We start from the raw sequence: 24,053 nt of genomic DNA on the forward strand, positions 1-24,053 counted from the left end.
GGATACGAGCAACCTTAGGGAAGATCGGGTAACCAACCCCGGTGGTAAGTATGGTGATATGCTGACAGGGAAGGGGGGAGGGGTAGGCTCCTCTCCAGAGGTACAAATCTTACTGAGCGTCTGTTTTCCATGTCAGGATCGGCTCCCAATAGCGTCTGTTCACCATGTTAGAGGCGGCTGATCATCGTCCAATTGCCAGCGAGGGACTCTAAGTGAAACTGTGCACCATGCTCCACCGGGAATAAGGAGGAATGGTCCTCAGAAAATTTAGGGGGTTTGGTGTCATGCCCTGTAAGCCAGCTTATAAAAAAAGATACGCAACGAACAATCAACAAGAGAGTACGGACCGGAACCTTCGGCGAAGACCACTGCAACGAAAAGGGACTAGCGATTGGAAACTCGGTTCGTGGAACTGCAAATCTCTCAACTTCATCGGGAGCACACGCATACTCGCCGATGTGCTCAAGGACCGTGGATTCGGAATCGTAGCGCTGCAGGAGGTTTGTTGGAAGGGATCAATGGTGCGAACGTTTAGAGGTAATCATACCATCTACCAGAGCTGCGGCAACACACACGAGCTGGGAACAGCTTTCATAGTGATGGGCGATATGCAAAGGCGCGTGATCGGGTGGTGACCGATCAACGAGAGAATGTGCAGGTTGAGGATCAAAGGCCAGTTCTTCAACTTCAGCATAATCAACGTTCATAGCCCACACTCCGGAAGCACTGATGATGATAAGGACGCATTCTACGCGCAGCTGGATCGTGAGTACGATAGCTGCTCGAGCCACGACGTCAAAATCATCATAGGAGATTTGAACGCTCAGGTTGGCCAAGAGGAGGAGTTTAGACCGACTATTGGGAAGTTCAGCGCACACCGGCTGACGAACGAAAACGGCCTACGACTAATTGATTTCGCTGCCTCCAAGAATATGGCCATTCGCAGCACCTACTTCCAACACAGCCTTCCGTATCGGTACACCTGGAGATCACCACTGCAGACAGAATCACAAATCGACCACGTTCTGATTGATGGACGGCACTTCTCCGACATTATCGACGTCAGAACATATCGTGGCGCTAACATCGACTCTGACCACTATCTGGTGATGGTTAAACTGCGCCCAAAACTATCCGTCATCAACAATGTTCGGTACCGACGACCGCCGCGGTATGACCTAGAGCGACTGAAGCAACCTGATGTCGCCACTGCATACGCGCAGCATCTCGAGGCAGCGTTGCCGGAAGAGGGTGAGCTCGATGGGGCCCCTCTTGAGGACTGCTGGAATACAGTCAAAGCAGCCATTAACGACGCCGCGGAGAACAACGTCGGGTATATGGGTCGAAGTCGACGGAACGATTGGTTCGACGAAGAGTGCAGACAGATTCTGGAGGAGAAGGACGCAGCGTGGGCGGTTGTGCTGCAGTAAGGTACCCGGCAGAACGTGGAACGTTATAGACGGAAGCGGAGACATCAGACCCGCCTTTTTCAGGAGAAGAAACGCCGCCTGGAAGAAGCGGAGTGCGAGGAGATGGAACAGCTGTGCCGTTCTCAAGAAACACGCAAGTTCTACCAGAAGCTCAACGTATCTTGTAAAGGCTTCGTTCCGCGAGCCGAAATGTGCCGGGATAAGGATGGGAGCATCTTGACGGACAAACGTGTGGTGATCGAAAGGTGGAAGCAGCACTACGAGGAACATCTGAATAGCGCTGAGAGTACAGGCAGTGTAAGTCAAGGTAGCGGAGGAGTTGACTACGTCATTTCAGCGGACCATAGAAGCCAACCAGCCCCCACCCATCCAACAGCTAAAGACCAATAAAGCAGCTGGTAAGGATGGGATTGGAGCTGAGCTCATCAAGATGGGCCCGGAAAAGCTAGCCACTTGCCTGCACAAACTGATAGTCAGAATCTGGAACACTGAACAGCTACCGGATGAGTGGAAGGTAGGGGTTATATGTATGCCCCATCTACAAGAAAGGCGACAAGCTGGAGTGTGAGAACTTTCAAGCGATCACCATCCTTAATGCCGCCTACAAAGTGATATCCCAGATCATCTTCCGACGTCTGTCACCATTAGTGAATGAGTTCGAGAGAATTTATCAAGCCCGCTTCGTTGACAGCCGCTCGACAACGGATCAGATCTTTACTGTACGGCAAATCCTTCAAAAATGTCGTGAGTACCAGGTCCCAACGCACCATCTGTTCATTGATTTCAAGGCTGCATACGACAGAATAAACTGTGTAGAGCTTTGGAAAATTATGGACGAGAACAGCTTCCCTGGGAAGCTTACCAGACTGATCAAAGCAATGGTGGATGGTGTGAAAAAAATTGTTTGAAGATTTCGGGCGAACACTCCAATTCTTTCGAATCGCGCCGGGGACTAAGACAAGGTGATGGACTTTCGTGCCTGTTGTTTAACATTGCGCTAGAAGGTGCCATGCGGAGAGCCGGGTGTAACAGCTGAGTACGATATACAACAGATCCAGTCAATTTATTTGTCTCGCGGATGACATGGACATTGTTGGTCAAACATTTGCAAAGGTGACAGAACTGTATACCCGCCTGAAACGTGAAGCAACAAAAGTTGGACTGGTGGTGAATGCATCGAAGACAAACTACATGCTTGTGGGTGGAACCGAGCGCTACATGGTCCGCCTGGGAATCAGTGTTATGATAGACGGGGATACCTTCGAGGTGGTCGAGGAATTCGTCTACCTCGGATCCATGCTAACGGCTGACAACAACGTTAGTCGTGAAATACGAAAGCGCATCATCTGTGGAAGTCGGGCCTTCTACGGGCTCCAGAAGAAACTGCGGTCGAAAAGATTCGCCACCGCACCAAATGTGTCATTTACAAGACGCTTATAAGACCAGTTGTCCTCTACGGACATGAAACATGGACCATGCTCGAGGAGGACTTGCAAGCACTCGGAGTATTCGAGAGACGGGTGCTTAGGACCATCTTTGGCGGTGTGCAAGAAGACGGTGTGTGGCGGCGAAGAATGAACCGTGAGCTCGCCCAGCTCTACGGCGAACCCAGTATCCAGAAGGTAGCTAAAGCCGGAAGGGTACGATGGGCAGAGCATGTTGCAAGAATGCCGGACAGCAACCTTGCAAAGATGGTGTTCGCTTCCGATCCGGCAGGTACGAGACGGCGTGGAGCGCAGCGAGCGAGATGGGAAGACCAGGTGCAAAACGACTTGGCGAGCGTGGGGCGTATCCAAGGATGGAATTGTTGATTCAGTGTTATCTGCTTAGATGTAAACTAAATAAATGAATGAAATGGGAAACAAACGTGGTATCTAATCACTTCTATGCTATTCCAGTGTACACATTGAACAAAAATTTAAAAGTATAGATCTCTCGCGGGAGCCTGCATCTGATTATTTTCGAAAGGCGTATTTCCATTATAAACCTTTCAACAGACTGATGTACGCGCCGTAACAGCAACAGCTCCAGCAAAAGGTAGGAAATCCTTGTTTCGTATTTCTCATTAAAATATTCATTATTACAGCAAATATGAGTGAAAATGCAATAAACATTGACTCAATATGAAAGATAGAGTAAAATCTACCTATTCACACAAATTTCGCTAATTTCCTATGCTTTTGAAAAAATTGCGTAAGAACCATGTTTGGTGAATATAACCAGGATGGAAATCCGCCATTTTTCAAGTATCTCAAAATAACTTTTACTGACAGAAAATAATTTTTTTTTTCATTACTATGGGCTAGTTTGCACCATATTCTATGCATTCAAATGAAAAACTGCAATGTTTACATTTTGGCTGTTCCGCCCTTTTCAAATGTTGGTCTAGAAACATCTCTGTACAGCTGGCCGTGATCATGTCATGCTCCGCTATGATCGCTGCCTTAGACCAGATTTTGGCACGCAATTACTGTTGGAATGTTGTCTAACACAGACATTTTGCCGTTACAAACAATTGCTGTTCGATAATTATGATCGCCGTCTCTAGAAACCGTTCAGGGTTTACCAACCCTCCTCTGTCTCCTCTTGCCTGGGCTTTAAATAAACACAGGGGTCAAGTAAATAATAACAATAATTTTCTAATAATAAATCAACAATTTTAAATGTAAAAGTTGCAATTTTTTCCATAAAATAGCCAAAATTTTCCCTCGAAAAAAAAAAATGAAATTTTCATAAATAAATCGAAATTAACAAATAGGAAGATTAAATTGTCTGCCATTACATGAATTAGAATCCCGTGTGGTGTACTGAATAAATTCTAGATCAACATTTGAAAAGGGCGTAACCGCCAAAAAGTATTCCTTTTGATTCTTCGTCCACATATATAGCTACAGTCGACTCTCTACATCTCGATGTTCTATATCTCGATATCTCTCCCTATGTCGATGGTTTCCTTAGTCCCTTCAATCTAAATACATTTGGGCTTTCTACATCTCGATAACCTCCCTATCTCGATATCTCCCTATCTCGATGGGTTCTGATCATATTTTGTTCAGGAATCACTCTCCTTATGTCGATATGTTCAAATTTTTAGGCTACTAGACCATCTTCGGACAATAACAAATACATCAACAACAGGAAATGACATTTGTTTTGTTGTCGTTTTTCATAGTAACGAGCTTTTTTGGATCTAGTACCCATTTCAATTTTCCTTCCATTCCTTGATCTCTCCCTATCTCGATGGTCCCTTCAATATCGAGATGTGGAGAGGCGACTGTATACATGTAGACAAAGAATCAGAAGGAATAAATTTTGGCTGTTACGCCCTTTTCAAAAGATGGTCTAGAATTATACAATGCATACTATGTTCAAGTTATCGATGATATTTCTCAACTGAAGATCATAAAATTACAAATATTTTCCATCAATTTGCTTCCATTTTCGTATCCTCATAAAAGCAAGCAGTTTTCAAGTAAGAAACGGAAAACTTATCTGTTAATACATTAAATTTTATATAGTGGAAGTATCTAGTGTACGAGTCAAAACTAGTATCGAACTCTCATAATTCAACCGAAGATGAATTTTCTTTGAATCTTTTCCAATATACCAATAAAGCTGAGGTGTCAAATGGTAATTACTAAGCTGCTTCGACCGAAGCTCGTGTAATGAATTATAGGTTCACCAGCTGCAGAGGCATTTTACAAGTTTCTTGGTAGCTCCTAAATTGCGAATAGCGATTCGATTGACATGCATTAGTTTCAAATCAGCTTGAACACACACTGGTCTTTAGCTTAGTGCTGCCACCACCGGTATAACAACCCTGCACAAAAGCGTAAGTGAAAGTAGCTAATTCTCGGAACTGTACCTTGCGTGACAACCGTCATTATGATACGCATGTGGTACGACGAATGCCGTCATCATTTGAAGGTTTATCTCCGTCAAGGGTTCCCACGTTCAACCTTCGTTCGTCGTCACCATCATTAGAATAAGTGGCCTTGTAATGTGACCTATTGAGACCTCAACACCCGACTGTTGGACGCCACACCATGCCGTCATTTGTAGTCAAACATGACTCCTGTGACCATCGGCATCGCCCTATAGAACCCTTGGGACTTAGTTTTTCAAAGCAAAGACAAAGAACTCTGTTGGGATACACACCGAATCGGATACCGATCGATCGAAAAAAGTAGCGAAAAATTATAATTGCTAATAGCAGACACCACTGCAGTACACTGCTTCACGTCTGACCTGACTGTGGGACGACCGATGCGATGTCGCCGTCGCCCGATCCGGGATGGAAATTAATTAACCATCACGGCGATAATGGAAACAGCACCCGGGCACGCGAGATCAACGACGACAGCCAAGGCAGCAGCATTTCGCATCAGACACGGAAGGTCCTTCTTTTATTCCGTGATCCCAGCGATCAAAACAGCAGCAGCCAGCAACGGCCATCAGGACCATAGATCCGCCTCCGCAGAGGTACAAATTTTCGCCTTGTCTTGTCGTCGTCGTCGTTGGTCGTCCTCGTGTTACACTTCGGACCCTTGCCTTGGAGAGACCCAGAAAAATTTATGAAACAGTTAACAAACTCACGATAATTTATGGATATTATTCCCGAATACCTTGCTCTCTGGTGTGTCGTGGCGCTCCATACCACCAAACCGGGGAATGGTGCAAGAGCTGGGCCTACTCAACGGCTGTTAACGGCCAATAACGTCACCACCATGCAAGTAATATAATCATACTGGAGGAAGGAAGCGAGGATTTTCACTTCAGGCGTTTAATTTGAAATTGTACTCTATTTGTAAATTATTCAAATTACTGCCGAAAACTTAACCGATAAAGAAATTGTTCGCATGAAAATAAAGAAAAAAATCTCCGAAAACACGTCTTTGCATCAGTAAGAAGATGGGACTTATAATAGAAAGTATTTTTTTGTTAATGCACGAAGCTCTGTTGACTGGTTCATTGGCAAGTGTTGCGATCGTGCCATGAATTAATTTTACTCATAAATGAATCAGTGCTCAGAACGCTTCTAAATTCATTCTTATGAAACTCTGGTTTTCCAAAAACACAAAACAAAATCTGTCAAAGCGGTCCCAATTCCCAATTTACAATTGATGGTGAAAATTGAAAATTTCAGCTCCATTTTCATATGTGTCGAAAACAAACATTGATTTAGTATTTATCTCATCTGAAAAAATATTATTTATTTATCATCAGACTAAGGCCGGAGTGGCCTGTGCTGCACAGGCCATGGCTGCACCATGGCTGCACTTCGCCAACCACGCAGTCTGCGGAGGGTCCGCAAGTCGTCCTCCACCTGATCGATCCACCTTGCCCGCTGTGCACCTCGCCTTCTTGTTCCCGTCGGATCGTTGTCGAGAACCATTTTCACCGGATTACTGTCCGACATTCTGGCTACGTGCCCGGCCCACCGCAGTCTTCCGATTTTCGCGGTGTGAACGATGGATGGTTCTCCCAACAGCTGATGCAACTCGTGGTTCATTCGCCTCCTCCACGTACCGTCCGCCATCTGCACCCCACCATAGATGGTACGCAACACTTTCCTTTCGAAAACTCCCAGTGCGCGTTGGTCCTCCACGAGCATCGTCCAGGTCTCGTGTCCGTAGAGAACTACCGGTCTAATAAGCGTTTTGTAGATATGAAAAAATATAAAATTGTTAAATGATGGCTTGTTTTCACTTATTATAAGACTTGACTCCGAAAGTTTATTTTAGTACTTTGTTTGAGGAATTCTCCTTGTCCGCTCTGAAAGGTGAGGTTCTGACTTTATGAGAATATGTTAAATAATATTAACATAATGAACCGTCTAAGACGAATTAAGTACTGTCCATTTAATTCCACCAGTCAATTTTCGTTATCTTTGCAGATACGTATTTCGACCACAACTGTGTGGTCGTCTTCAGTGTTTTGTACTTGACTCGACTGAAGACTGAAGAAACGACTGAAGAAACACTGAAGACGACCACACAGTTGTGGTCGAAATACGTATCTGCAAAGATAACGAAAATTAACTGGTGGAATTAAATGGACAGTACTTAATTCGTCTTAGACGGTTTAATACATTCCACTAAACGAGCTTAATATATTTTTCTGATTAACATAATGGTTTATTTGTGAAACGAATTTCTTTAAAAATAAAATTGTTATGTTACGAAATTTAGTGAGTCGAGTATTGCGACACGTCTTTATTGTTAGTGTTATTAGTGGAAGATAAGATTGCAACACTTTCAAATATCATTAGCTGCATTTTCCTATCGCTTAGATCACTACGTAACAATCATTAGGCAGTTTAACTAAATGCGCTTCTGTTGTTGCTGTTAACTACGAGTGATAAATAACAGTAGGGTCAGCGCAATTTGCTACTTGTACATCAACAAATGGTAATTGAATCCAATAAAAAATCATACCATCCAATTAGTTCATCATTACTTCGCATCGCATATAATTTTCCATAGTAAACTTCTCTTGCTGCTGCATCAAATTTGCAGACGGCACCCGCGAACAAATTAGAACCGTTGAATAATTGGCGCTGCTAAGTGGCCAAGAAATTAATTTCTCAATTACAGCGAGCCCCCCTGCTCCGCCTCACTCCATGTCCGTGCCTAAGCTAATGAGTTGCTCCGCACATGGATCATCAATTCCAGCTGCGACTGGGCGCAAAAAATCGCTCATCATTTCTCCCAACGTGTGCTCACGCCCAGCACCTAGGCAAATACACTCATTGATCACCATTCACCGCCCCGTTTATTGAAAGCTCAACTCAACCTCTCCCATCGATTCTCATCCACAGGACGAACAGCATCCGGGGTCGAACGGCAGCGGCAGCACCCATGGCCCCTCGGGTCCCACGGCGAACCACAACACACCGGGACTGCCGGGGATGCTGCCCAACAACAGCAACCTGACTCAAGCGGGCCTGGAGGAGTACAGCCGCTCGTACTACGAGCAAACCGTCCAGATGTACCACCACCAGAAGCAGTCCTCCTATGCCCAATCCGAGGGCTACCACAGCTACGTGTCCAGTTCGGATTCCAGCTCGACGCCGTTCCTCGATCGGTGAGTTTCCTTTGCCATTATTATTTTTTTTTTCATTCGTTCCACCTCCGGCTGTCAATCTCGGGCGAGGTGGAACTTGTTTCATCTTCACGCGTGCTTGTTTGCGGGGATCGTGCGTTTCAATTAACTGCGCGCAGCGTAAGAACTGCACTGATATGGGGCACATTCTTGCCAATCGGACGTGATTCTTTGTGGCTAGCGAGCCATAGAACACCTGAAGCGAATGGTCACGCAGTCGTCGTCGTCGTCGGGGCGATAAAGGCAAAACATGATCATAAATCTGTGTTCAGATGAAGGTTGGTTGGGCGGCGACCGGCTATGGCTAAGCGAACTAATTTGCATACCGAGACAACAACGATGTGAGTGCTTCTTATTCGGAATGGGTGAGCGAATTTTGCTGGGAAGGGAAATATATGTACGGGCGATGTGCGATAAAATGGGTGAGTGGTTTCCGACGAATCAAATGGGTCTGCGGTAACGAGAATAGATCGATCCTCGAGATAAGTGCGACTGTGGTTGGCTATTCGGGGAAGGGTAAGGAATGTAACTGTTACCGTTTTTCTTGTATTTAGCGCTATTCTGAACGGTAATGATACAATGTTGATTCTCTGACAATTCGCTGGCCAATGTTGTGCGAGATCAGATAAGGGATTTAGAATGTATGACTCCGTTCGTTGCGCTGTTTTATTTGGATAGGATTATCAAATTCAAATGGAGTGGAATTCACTTGTTGCGTTCTGATATATAGTTTTGATCATTAAGTTGTACAACTGTCATGTATAAACTGACATTTTGAAATTTGTACCGATATGAATATCAGACAGAATGTTGCCATCTAACCTTTTGATAGTGCAGTAATTCAAATGTGTCTATTTGAGTACTTTTTTCTAATCAAGAGCTACGAGAGCCTTGGTCCGAGCCATTTCTTCCAAATCCATGAAGATGTAGTGAAATGAAATTGGTGATTATTTGGCTACTGTGCCTGGAAATTGGGAAGCATACGCTTTAATGGGGTCATTGTTCAACTCTGACTGACGGAATGCTTGGCTGCCTGCTCATTATGAACACCAACACTTCGTGGCCGTGCGGATAGGGAGGTCAATCGTGTAAACGCATATACTCTCACCCCGGTAAGGAGAAAACTTTTTGTGATACGAAAAATTATCCACTGGTCCACTGGGTATCCTGTTTGTTGTTTCATGCTAGGTTCGACCTCTGATAGAAGACGGTGATTCTGTATTTAACACCAAGACCGTATATAAGACAAAGTGGTGCATAACAGGACTGTCTCGCTTCCTGAATACATTAATTTTACTCGAATGCATCCTAGAACTGTGGAGTTTAATCCGACTGTAGGCAAGCGGGAGCCACTTTGGGCACCTTATGCCATTTGATGGTTCACTGCATGTCTGTCGAAATATAGCCCGATTGCTTTGATTATTAATAATGCGACCATCGGTTGTGGTTCACATTGGGCCTACTTTGATGGTTTAGAAGCATTTGAATATTTGCTTTGTATAGTAAACGGCAAGTGCTGTTTCACTGCCACACAAGAACTATAAATTATCACTTTACCAATAAGATTTGTTTTTCCTTGTTGGGTATTTTAATCACTGCGACCATTTGTTAGATCTTAGCCAAGATATCAACAACAACCAATGAGATACTAGCATGTTTGAAGTGCTTATTCCAGGGTTTGAAAATGAATGAAAACGCTCTTGATAGAACGAACAACGATAAAAGAGAGGCAAAAACCTCTTCGAATCATAACAAGCCATGAAAACAAAACTATCGCACTTGTATACAAGTTGAAAAAAAAAACTGATTCGGATAGACGGCTCCCACCGAGTGAGGTTGATAAAACACGTTTTTCTCGCTCATTTTATATTGGGGACAATATTTTTTTCGCACAGCTGTGTAAAACAAGTTGAATTGCATCATCAGAACCGGTGCCCCCGCAATTGGGGCTTATTAAAAGAAATTTATCATTGGTTGTAGCCCCCGAATCAGTTCATTATCGTAACAGTTACCGAAAAACGTCTCTCACTGTATGCTACGTATCGAGAGTGTATACAGACATGATAAGTGAGAGATTTTCTCATTCTCCTTTGGATTCAAACCCTACTTATTACAGTATTGATATGAAACAGAGAGAAAAACTCCGATGTGAATATGTACATTAGGAGGAACGTTTTGATTTGAAAACCCAATTTAAACCACCTTTCTTGCATTTAGCCAAGACATCAACATTTTCGGTTTGGTTCACCATTTTCTCAATATTTTTTTAACGCAATGACCCATCGTTATCAAATTCAATAGCGCTCAACACAACTTTAACACCATTCAAATGCAACTTGTTGCGAGAAAATCGGTTAAAGATTGCTATATGAAAAGTTGGTTACATTTTTTTTTTGCACACTCGCACACACATACGCACGGACGGACATACATTTGCTCAGTTCCGCTATGGGTCTATGAGCCTTCCATAAGAAGATCGCTTTCGGAGTGAAATGATAGCCTTTCGGTACAACTTTGTTGTACGAGAAAGGCAAAAATGTATTGGAGGTAACCACTTCGATGGGAGTCGAACCCATGACCCTCGATATGATAGACTGGTGCTTTTAACCAACAAAGCTACAGGATGTCCTTCGTAACACAGTTGGTTGAAAGCACCAGCATAGCGTACTGAGAGTCATGGGTTTGAGTCCCATCGAAATAAAATTCTTCTTATTTTCGAAATGGTTTGGTGAGGGAGGCGGCTTGTTTCGTTTGGTTGGGTGGATGGATGGAGAAGGGGATCGTACTGTATTCTGTCAACTTTAAATATCATTACAGTTACTTCAAGAGATCGATGAGATTTGCGTCCAATTTTGTATAATCATCGATTAACTTCAAATACGAAAATAACGCGCATATTTCATAACGCTTTTTCAATAATATTCTGGATAAAAAAAGAAATGGCTAAAATGGTTTCAACAGGATTTACCACTAAACCTTCGTTGGGCGAAAAGGAACAAATCATCGGAAGAGACCGTCAGGTTTGGTCCAGCCGTTCTCGAGTATTAGCGTCACTAACAAATATACATTCATTTACATATAGGGGAGGGGCGCCCCCTAAGCAAGTCTTCAAATTTAACGATGATAATGGTCAAAATTATGTACTTATAATGTGTTTCCCACTAAATTACGGAAAAAAAATAAAGACGAAAAACCAATTATATTATGAGAAAACGATTTTATTTTCTAGTGCTGCATTTTTGTGCGAATTTTAACGATGCGGGTTGAAACGCGCCACCCCGAGGGCAAAATGCGCCAGCCCAAAATGTGAACAAACAGCAAAAAAACTGACAGAAGAATCAAGTATCAATTAAGGAAAAGTCCTATTCTCGATTCCACTCAAATGAAAACTGAAATTTAAATTAGATTTGTTTTGCTTAGTTTTCGTGTAACAAGCTATATTGTGCATATAAGGTATGTTGATTCCGTAGTTTATTTGAAGCGCACAAGTGATTATGTGCATTATGGAGCCAAATCACTATTTGCTTCAACAAACATAACATTTAAATTCACTGAGCTTATTTTCACTTCGGTATATGTTCAAGGTATATCAAGGAATTCCCGGAGTAAGGCTTTAAAGTCCATCGAACGTAATGCCCTCTACGATACGTAGAACAGAATGTGTTCACATCATTCATAAAAATGAGTTCACAAAAAATGTTCCACGAAATCCATGAAATTAAGCCTTCAGGTCTACACTAGAAACCAAAGCTCAGGCTGTTTCAAATATGGTACATGCCCTTTTTGATGTATGTGTCCACAGCATAGTTTCTTAGTCATCCAAGAAATCCCAGAAATAAGACCTCAAGGTCTATACGAGCAACCAAAGCTCAATTGAACTGCTTCAAATGTGGTACATGTCTTTTATGACTCATATAATAGAACGTATCAACAGCATAGGTTCTTTTGATCATCCAAGAAATCCCTGGAGTAAGGCCTTACGGTATATTGAGCAAACAAAGCCCAATCGGACTGTTTTAAATATGATACATGCCCTTTATGATGACGCATAGAACAAAATGTGTTCTCAGCATTGTTTTTTGGTTAGCCAAGAAATACTTAGATTAAGGCCTTAAGATCTACACATTTAAGCTCAATCGGACTATTTCGAATCTGGTTCAAGCACTTTGTGATACAAAGAATGCACAGGTAAGAAGGATCCAATTTATGTTCACACATGTCAGGCTAGGACACGGTGCCCTTGCGTCAACGAATTAATTTCTCAAAGATATTATGTGTGTTATTAACATACCACCTTTGATCAATTTCTTCAATGTCTCGACTATCTTGCTGGCGATTCTTGGATGACTAGGAACATTTTTTGTGAACTCATTTTTATGAATCCCAAAGGACATGTACTATTTGAAAACATTACGATTGATTTTTGGTAACGACTTTATTTCAAGTAATATTTTGATGACCATTCTAGATTATTCTTAAGACTTCAAGAATTTCTAGGATTGCTAAGATCCTAAGCTGTAAACTCCTTTTATATATGTATTATAAAGGACATGCTCTTCTTCTTCTTTATTGGCATTACGTCCTCCACTTGGACATTGTCACCTCGCACCTTAGTGTTCATTAAGCACTTCCACAGTTATTAACCGCGAGGTTTCTAAGCCAAGTTACCATTTCTGCATTCGTATTTCATGAGCCTAACACGATGATACCTTTATGCCCAGGGAAGTCGAGATAATTTCACAACCGAAAAGACCGGCACCGGGAATCGAACCCAGCCATATTTAAAACAGTCGGATTGATCTTCGGTCAGTCATGTAGGTATTGAAACCTTACTCCAGTAATTTTTTGAATGACCGAGAACCTATGCCTTTGACACATTCTATTCTATACATTAAAAAGGGCATGCACCATATTTGGAGCAGTCCGATTTATCTTTGGGATCGCGTGTAGATGTTGAGGCCTTACTTCAGATATTTGTTGGATGACCAAGATCCTACGCTTTAAACTAGTTCTGTTCTTTGTATTTCAAAGGACATGTACCATATTTAAAACAGTCCGATTGATTTTTGGTTACTCGTATAGATCTTGAGACCTTACTCCAGAGATTTCTCGGACGACCGAGATCCTTTTGACTTATTCCGAGATCCTTTGATCTATTATGTATATCAAAAAGGGCTTGTATCATATTTAGAACAGTTCTATATCAGCCTATATTAAGTCATCGAGAAGCATGAAGGCATCAGGATTCGAGAACATCCTAAATCTCGAACTCTAACACTTAGTACTCGTTTTTCAAGCACCTTCCACTGATATTTGATCAGTGCCGACTCAGCTACATCCCATAGTCCTGGAAGTCAGTAAAAGCTATTTCCATCCGGAAGCCTTAGAAGGATTCTTCCTCTCTCAAATCTTATCATCCAATTAGTATTCTCTCGAGGTTATCAGAGTTGCTTGAAAAGGCAATCTATCGTCGACTACTTGAATCTGTCGAACATCATAACATCTTGTAGATCTTGTGACCTTACTTCAGCAAATTCATGGATGACTAAGATCCTAATTTGAAGACTAATTCTAGAACCAATTCATCTCCAATAATGCACCTTCCCAATCACTAACAACAACAAAACTGATGCTGAGGCAGAGATGGAACCTCTCCCAGATTTTGAGATGGAATCGCTTTCCGCGGAATTTAGAACAAAATGGCACGCGTGCGTGGAAAAGCAGCTTTCTTGTATACAATATGTATAGTAAGCTTATTAGATCCGCCCTGCGTTATTCGTTTATGGGTACCCATACTATTTTCATGCTCAACGAAAACAGAACGGATGAGGCTTACTTTATTGAATACAATAATGCTGTTTTCTCGTGCACATATGAGTCATTTTTTTCGAAATTACACGGAGAACGAAACCATCCATGCGACTGCTAATTGTTCTAACATCTTCCTCTGACGCGCGTTTAAGATTTTGTTGCCGACTTAAAATGTCTGCCGTCGCCAGGCGATTATGATTCGCACTTTGAGCTTGAGCTTGAGCTTGATTGACTGCTCGTAGTTGCTACTCCATTATGACCAGATCAGCTGTTCTTGCACAGGGAACCAACAGATGTTTGCTAGCACACATCTTCAATGTACAAGTACTGGTGATCTCATTTGTTAGGTCATACTGGCGCCTGCCACGTCAGAATGAAAGTCAATGTAGGGAAGGGGGAGGAAATGATGATGCAATCACTCGCCCACTGCAAGCCGAATATACCTCTGCACTTGCCACGAGTTCATGCGGAATTTGTTGGAATTTTTTGGTTAGGTCGAGAGACAGAGGTAGGAGAAAGCAACTGATGGAATTTCTAATTGGATGTAGGAAACGAGCTCTATAGTTCATTTCCAATTCTAGCAGATTACTGTTGAAGGTATAGGAATTGTAATGGAAACGGTATGGAATCCATTTCCAGTTCTAGCGATTGCTAGAACATGAGAAGTATAGAGAAAGATACAAAGTAGGAGAATGGAACAGACCTGGGATTGAACCCACGACCTCCTGCGTATAAGGCAGAAGCAGTAGCCATATGACTACCAAGCCCGCTTAAGGTTATGATTCGCACTTTGAAAAGAAAAACTCTGCTCAACCTTCTATTAAATAAAAATATGATTCTGAAAAGAACAAATTTATTTTTAATAATGCGCTTTCCCAAGTATCAACAGCAACAAAACCAAAAGTAGAATCACTGGGGGTTGCAATATAGGATTTTCATTTGAACGACACATTACCAAAACATCTCCGCCAAACTTAGTGTCACAAATCATTATCACACAAATAACTATAATGTCATCCATATCATGTGGTGCGTGTACGAAAACCCTTTCTTTAAAGATTGTGGCTGTGGTCCTGAAAAGAGCTGTTGTTCGTGTTTAGCTGTGCTGGTGTACTTTGTGACGACTTTGAATCTTCCAGACGGCGCGTGCGCTGTCATCTACTCAGTGACTGAGTTAAATTGTATTGCCCTCTGTTTTTTTGGGACGGAAATGAGCGTCAGACGACAAGCTTTCCGCGACGGCTATTGTTGGGCTTGACGATGTTCGTTTGACCTTGCTGCCGCCGCCTTCGCTAATGTCTCCTAGTCTTCGTTTTCTTTTCGCTGTCTTGCCGCCGTCAGCTTTGGTGCCATGTCTCGTTTTGTTTCGTTCCGGTCAGACCGGTGCAATCCGTTCGGTTCGACGCGCGTCTAGTGAATGACTCATACGTGACAGACGCAGCTTCTTTAACACACAGAGAAAATCTTACGGTGGACCAAAAGACCTGTAGCTTACAACGATCTGATGTCCGTGTTGGGAATGCATGAACGGTTGTACCGAAAGGCTATAGGATTACTCCTAAAAACAACTTTTGATAGAAGGCCCGGGGACCCATAGTGTTATATACCGATCCACTTAGTTCGACGAACCGAGGTGATGTCTGTATGTGTGTGTGTGTACTTGTATATGTGTACACATTTTGTAGACACACTTTTTGGAACTTGTGTGGCAGTGAAATGGTACTGGGTTTCAAGTATGGAAAGGAAATATCCAATTGATTTGAAAGTATCGAAGTAGGCTTCATATGAAAGACAACGGAGAGCCACCAAAATATTAATCAAAGCAATCGTGGTAATTTGCCCTCAGTCAAATACACGTGGTGAACCAACGCAGACAGGAGTGATAGTTTTCCGGCAGACTCCCGCTTGCCTATTCCCACAATAAGCTCTACATTTGGCGATCCTGCCGGATTTTCACCATTTCTTAATTAGATCTCATTGTAGAGTCTGGAGCAAGCGGGAGTGCCTATGGACAAAATATAATTAGTTACGTTGGTGAAAGAAAAAAAAATTACATATTACAAACATTTGTTTCATTTGATTTCATTGCCTATCCCGAATGCGCGCACCTTTCTTTTCACTCCACTCATCAAATTTTGTACAATCGATTTTTCCTATATTTTTGTTGTTTTTTTTCAAATTTTCTTCATCTTCAGCACTGTTTTAATAATTTTACTATGTTTTCGAAGTTTCGTCTTCACAATTTTTCATTTGAGTGAAGTTCCGGTGAGTTTTGTGGGTTCATATCTTTTGGCACAAATTTAGCTTCGTTTGCTCGGTACCACTGCAATACGTTACGAGCGTAGTTTTGCACGTTGTAAACATGTAACCCAACACGTTTCATGGTTTTTGTGCACGAAACCAACCGACACCTCGGACTTGTTAGCAACATATCGCTTGGAAACTTATTGAGCTGGTCTACCACTCCTGGTCATTTCCATTGGACCGCTTCTATGACCACTCCCTACCATCCTTTAAACACTCAGGTGCTCCTTGAAGGTTTTTGATACACGAGATACAGTTGAATTTGCAATCCTAAGTGTTTTGCTATCGATCGGTGGGACGCCTCCGGATTTTGATTGTAGGTGCACACATTTTTTTACTGGCAATTTCTTGTTCCGACGATATGATTGGAACCACTTGTGGAGGTTATTGTGGGAATAGGCAAGCGGTAGTCTGCCGGAAATCTATCACTCCTGTCTTGGTTGGTTCACCACGTGTATTTGACTGACGGCAAATTACCACGATTGCTTTGATCAATATTTTGGTGGCGCTCCGTTGTCTTTCATATGAAGCCTACTTCGATACTTTCAAATCAATTGGATATTTCCTTTGCATAGGGTAAAGTGCCCAATAGTGGACCCCCAACCAATAGTGGACCCTCAAGCCATTTTTGCATTATTACAGCACAATGTAAACATTTTGCTATGAAATTCCATCGGAAGAACCTACCTTACAGTCCTATGATTTGATTACATGCAATGGATATGCTATGGAAAGTAAAATTAAATGATTTGTTACAATTCTATAAAAAATAAACACGAGAGTGTCCATTATAGAAATATTTTGGGGGTCCATAATAGGGAAAAAGAACGACCCGAAACGGAACATAAAAATCAAATGAAGTGTCGACTATAGGGAAGCAATTTCCTATTATGGACCCCCAGGGGGTCTACTATAGGGCGAATTCAGTCAGACTTTAAAATGTTAATTTCAATGAAGAACGTCGTGTACTTGAATGTTTTATGTATGTATCGTGAAGAGGAGATGCATAACTTGGTATTAGATGTCAAGTAGAATTAATATGTTGAAAATTTCTACTCCTTATGACAAAAAGAGCAAAATTATGAAAGAAATCACAAATTAACTGGCGGCATTATAGACGAACCCACTCCGGAGTAATGTCTCTTCCATCAAGACTCAAGAATAGAGTATTTGCAAGGGGGCCAGGATTCGAAAGCGCTGACCACTTATTCTATCTATTCACAGTAGGAGTAAGGAGTAAGGATACGCAGTAAGAACTTACGGAGTGATGCTTTTGAAATGAACTCTATATGGATAAAAGTTTATTTAGGGACCGCTCAAACATCAGATAATGCACTCGTGCATCACTCCATGGATTACAAGTTCTATAGAAACCCATACCACTATACGCGTAACTAGTGATTGCATTGAATGTAGAAGGTAAAAGTTAGTTTGAGGGTAAAAAAATGCCTACAAAAAAATGGTCTTAGATTTCAAGTCGAGTCAAGTACAAGACACTGAAGACGACCACACAGTTGTGGTCGAAATACGTATCTGCAAAGATAACGAAAATTAACTGGTGGAATTAAATGGACAGTACTTAATTCGTCTTAGACGGTTTAATACATTCCACTAAACGAGCTTAATATATGGGTCATTCCATATGAAGTGACCGAGAAAAAATGCAAACGTGCAATCGACTTTCTTAGAATTGAATGAAATTTTGACCAATTGTTTATGTATGGGTTATACCCCAAAAACCAAAATTTCGTGGTGATTGGACCTCCCCACGATTAATAAGACCATCCCCCTTTTCAGACAAATGTATGAAACTCATCATATTGTTTTGTACATATCTCTGGAACTGTGAGGTCTATAATGAATCTAAGGTAACCATTCGAAAGAAGATTTTTCAAGGAATAGGTACCATGTACCAAGGAAAATAATTTGTTGGTGTGCAGTGTTGCCAGTAAACAATTTTTATGTTTTTGTTAGAAAAATGCATTTTTTACCCAATGAGTATATTTTTATTCAGGAAATAACCTTACCAACGTGTTCTTTGACCATTTTTACATTGGAAACGCTTAAAACCCCGAGGTACTATGTTCCGATTTTGAGATACAGGATTTAAAAAATGAAAAGTCCTTTTTTCACTGTGAACATTGTAGTTTTTTTTACTGATTTCTGAACATACACACATATACGCATTGACACATACATAACACACATACACAGCTCGATTGGCTGCTTCCCCACTTACAGCGTTTGAAATTTATATGGAGATTAGTATGGAAAAATGTATTTTTTGCGTTAATTATTTATCGTTAATTCAATCATCTGACTCAATACTGAGAGATGCTGAAAGAGTTTGCTGAAGAATAAGCATTGCTGGAAATATTACAACGCTTTGAAGATTGATTGTTGGAATCATATGCAAGAAATCAATGTTTCTGCCAGCACTATCTGGTCAACTGTCCTTACTATGTCTGAAACTCGATTATGCATATGTACAACATGTGATAGATTTAGTTCGGAAAAGGTATTGGAGGGTAATCGCCCCATCGGTGGGCTTTGATCCCACTGTCCTTGTTAGACGGAAAAAACATTTCTCTTTCCGGAATTTTCCATTAAAAATTAATCTGAATAACTACAATTTGTTCCTCAGCACTAAAAGATTAAAATTTTTGAAATAACACTCAGTTGAATTATTGGTACACGTAGTTTGGTAGTTCTGGTAGAATAAACAATTTTGGTCGTCGTTCCAGCAAGGCTCCTTCTTCTTCAAAGATTTTCGGCATCCTTAGGGTGAACTATTAAAAATTGAAACAATATGTCACATGGCTTACGAAAATCTGAATTCTCTAGGAGTAAAAAATGCAAAAAATATAGCGAAAGTATATACAGCAAATATTATCCATTTATTTTCAAAATACAGCAAATAAAATCATTATCTCAAAGAAGACCATTTTTATGATGTTTGTTTGTTCGGTCTACTATTTTCATACTTTGATAATATACACACACAGTTAACAATTTTTGATTACATGGTGAGTGATAGAGAGCTCATGGCTATCGTCAAATCACATTAACGTGCTGTGAAGTGTGGGTTTGATAAAGTAGTAGTAAGATAAAAACTTTTCGTGGATAATTCTGCTCTAGTGGTCTAGTATTGACATTAAGGTCTTCTTCTCCCTTTGATTTAGCTACAAAATACGTTTAAAAATTGCATCCAACGTTTTTCGCCATTTTCAACCCTTTTACCTCCCACCTGTCACAAATAGTCACAAATCACTAACCCTCTCCTTCTGTACCTGTTTACAAGTACCATTTACATAATGATTTGCCTTTTCATACATTATTTTTCCATAATAACATAGTCTACTTCCTTATGAGCTAATTTATTTTTATCTTTCTCGTACACTTAGTGTACCGAAAGGCTTTATGTTCGCTCCAAAAACATTTTTTTATAGAAGGCGGGAGACCCATAGTGTTGTATACCAATCGACTCAGCTCAACGAATTGAGGTGATGTCTGTGCGTGTATGTGTATGTATGTGTGTGCATAAAAAAAAATTTCATCCACTATTTATGGGCTTGCTTTTAACCGATTTGTTCGCACCATGTTGCATTTTACGGGAAATCCTGTCCCATTGTTTCCTATTAAAATTTTACTGATTGGGATTATGGGCTCGAAAGTTATGGTCAAAATACTATTTCCATAATGAACGAGAAAGGCACCATTACAGCTAGGTTAATTAATCAGGGTTTTTTAGATAACCATATCGTTTCTTTTGTCGTAATTGCCTCTCGTATGTCTTTCCTTTGTTGTTTTTTAGAAAATGTTTGTTTCACGGTGATTTCGATGTCTCGTAACAGTAATGAAACAATAATTTCATTAATGTTTTCGTCATCGTCATAAATTTAGTATTGTTCGTTTCCTCCTTCCCTACTGTGATACTGTATTCCCTAATCCAGATTGAAACACGAGTCTTTCGGTTCACTTAATCTAACGTTAATTTGTGAGAATAAAATAGTATAAAGATTTCGGCTCCGTAACGCTCAACGGCATATGAGCCGAGTGCTTTCGAAATTAATAAATGTTCTATAAAATTAAAAAAAATCTTTCCATAGCAGGTGAAATAGTATGGTATCTATGTAAGTAATAGTTAATAGTACGCTCTACAACAATACAGAAAAGCTGTTCCTTCCAAAGTGACTACGTTGCCAAGTACATTATTTTCTATTCAAAGGCTCAAGTTACATGTTTTACAATTTATTTGAAGAAAACAATATCTTCGAATTCTTGGCAATTCCATAAAAGGTAAAGGTTCGGTATGCATAACAAAATCTTATGTGATTGATAAGTTCCAAATAAATCATATAATATTCAGAACTCCATAACTCGAGAACGGCTCATAGTACCTTGGGGTTTCGAGTGTTTCTTATACAAAATTTCCTGGAGAACACGATGCTGGTGTTATTTTTCAAATAAAAATATACTCATTGGCAGAAAAATACGATTTTATACTTAAAACGCAAAAACAATAGAGTTGGCCACACTTCTACTCAAAATCGATATTTTTCTCAAAAAGTTTGAAAAATTCTCTTCAAAATGCATAAAAAGAAGTTATTTGTAGCTTAAAAACTGTCCAAGATATGAGTTGTTCAAAAATATGTTTTTTACAAATCGTCAAAAACGGGGGGGTGCTCCCATTTGCCGAGGGGTTGTCCAATCATCAAATAAATTTGGATTTTTACAAATAATCGATAGATAAACAAATCCACGAAATTTGATTAAAATCTGTGAAAGTCGATTACAAGTGGTTCGGTCACTTGGTATGGAATGACCCATATTTTTCTTAGATTTCCTGTTTGTTTCCCTAATTTGTTCGTTACCCATGATTTACAATATTCCAAATTAAACATCTCAAATTCATTCTGCATCTATGTATTATTTTAACCTGCATACCTTGTTTTGGATCGCTCATCAATCACGGGACCGGATTCATCCCACTCAAGTCAATGACAGTACTTGAAGCATTGATTTCCATTCCAACATCGCAGTTCGAACAAAGTCGAGTTCAAGCTGCCATCTGCCTCCAGTACCATATAATCCTCGAATGGTCATCATACGTCTTCCTAATTCGCCGTTCGGTCCTCTACTTAACCACTCATCAATCGACGTTTGTCCATCTAGTCCGCTCATGATCCGATTCGTTCAATCATTTCCGCCAATTTCCCCACACTCACTCACGCACGCGGGGCACTTTTGATTTTCAGTCGGTTGTTTTATTGTCAGCTTTGGGAAGCCATCACCACCTCCCATCTGCCCACTATTATTTCGCGGAAAATAAACATCGTACAGTCCACTCGTTGGCAACCTGGTCCCGTCCCATTGGTCATGTCATCACGTGACGGTCACGGCGCCGTGCTATTGGGAAGTTTGAAGTATCAAAACATTACTTCTGCTACCATAAACCGGGGTTAATTTGACCATTCTTCAGTACAGTTATAGCACCATCTCCAAATGTAATTTATGCTAACTCAAAATTTGGTTCAATTAAAACCTTATCGCTGTTCAAACTGTTTTTTATTTTATGTCCAATAAACTTCCCATAAATATATGAATTCCTTATAATCAGGATGACTATAATTTTGAATAGATTTTCATATTTTGAACCTTTAAAGTTTTATATTTTTCATTATTATTTGAATGACTAAGCTAATTTTGGGAATAAATTCGAAAATTGATCAACATGCCCTTATATCACGGTGCCCCGGATGGGCGCCGTTTCGTTCGGAGATGGGCATTTTTCTCCATTCCGAAGGGTCGTGTCGTTCGTTGGACGTGTACAAACGAGCGGCATCCGATCCAGTGCTGCTTCCTCGCTTATGTTTCACATTCACCGGATTGGGAAAAAAGTGGTTTTTATTAGGATGATCGCCGGTTGAAACAACAAAGCAACAAATATGAGTGGTGCCGAACCGAGCGAGATTTAATATGCAAATGTCGAATTCACCACCACGCGACGGCTGCCATTATGCGTTCGATGCAACCCTGCCCGTGCGGTGCGCCGGAGAGCATGGCGGTGGATGTTTAATCGTTGCGCAATGGATTAGATCATAATTTGTAGCTGCTGGTTAGTTGCGTTTGTTGAATACGATCAAAACATACTATGCATCAGGAAGCTTGCGAGTTATGCATTATACATACGTAGGAAACGTAGCTTCTGATTGAAATGAGAGAACGAGAGCACGAAAAGTGTTGTTTACAGGTGAGAAACACATTAGTCTAATTGTTAAAAGCTCTTCGTAATCGATTGTACATGAGAGTAACTGAAAGCATCAAAATTACGTAAAACTTCAAGCTAAATATTCAACCTCCTTTTAAAATATAGATATATCTATATTTTAAAAATTATAGAATATATGTTATCATATTGTAATAGTAGTGTAATAGAAAACATTACTGGTATTGCAATCTACCGAATACATACGTAGTTACTATTCTCAATCAGAGCCCGATCGCGCTATAGTATCCAATGTAAAACCCAACGACTCTGAACTCGCGGATCTGATACTCTTATGAGCAACACAGTACCTATATGGTTAGCAAATTAGTTTCAAATGTTTCGCATTCTTCTGATCTCATAGCAGGTTTGCGTTCTCGATGAAAACCACTCCCATGATATAAATTAATGATCTTGCTGAAATCGACACAAAAGCGCCACAGGATGAAACCATTTATCAGAAAATTGCAATCAAGTGTCAATCATCATTGGGCATTAAAAAAATGCTAATTCAATTTATATGGCTTCATCTGTTTAGTAAACCTTAAGTTGTGGATTTTGTTTTGCATGAACACTATTCGTACTTACTCGTTGAAGATGCTGCTTCATTACAGACTATTTCTTACTTGTTGGCTTTCTATTTGCTGCCATTGCCGACTCATAGCAGGTCGTTTAGAATTTCTACTATTACTAACTGCGAACATTCATGAGGCCAACATTGTTATGTTCAAACAAGTAGTACCGGACCGGAAATCGAAACCATCCAGGAGAGTTTGAAGAATATAATTTTCAATTGAAATTGAGCTTCTGATTTTTTTTAACGGGAAGAGTCATCAAATCAATTTCAATGAAATTTGACATGCGATTACACAAACTTCACAAAACCGTCAGAATCTGGAAGGATACCATAAGCATAAGCAGTGTTACGGTGTAATTCGTAGATTGTACACTAGTGATACTCATGTTTTACTTTTGAGATCCTTATCTAGGATGCTATCAGAAATCAAGAAGGGGAGTGGTCCCTGATTCCAGTCTTAAAAAAGAATAACAAAAGCATGAGGATTACTACTCCTGGCCACGCCCATCGTCACCGTAACTAGGGAGAGGAAGGAAGTGTTGATGTGGTACTTACTTAA

General features: G+C 40.7%; 1 protein-coding gene across 3 annotated transcripts in view; it reads left to right on the forward strand.

The window, feature by feature from the left end:
* Positions 1-24,053, forward strand: part of LOC134213601 (protein Shroom) — a 929,824-nt gene that overhangs the window by 313,592 nt on the left and 592,179 nt on the right. For all 3 annotated transcript variants that reach the window (XM_062692809.1, XM_062692811.1, XM_062692810.1), the window contains exon 4: positions 8,251-8,516. In XM_062692809.1, the coding sequence (XP_062548793.1) occupies positions 8,251-8,516 (266 nt within the window). The remainder of the gene's footprint in view (positions 1-8,250; positions 8,517-24,053) is intronic.

This window comes from Armigeres subalbatus, chromosome 2 (genome assembly GCF_024139115.2).
Source record: "Armigeres subalbatus isolate Guangzhou_Male chromosome 2, GZ_Asu_2, whole genome shotgun sequence".
Classification (NCBI taxonomy): domain Eukaryota; kingdom Metazoa; phylum Arthropoda; class Insecta; order Diptera; family Culicidae; genus Armigeres; species Armigeres subalbatus.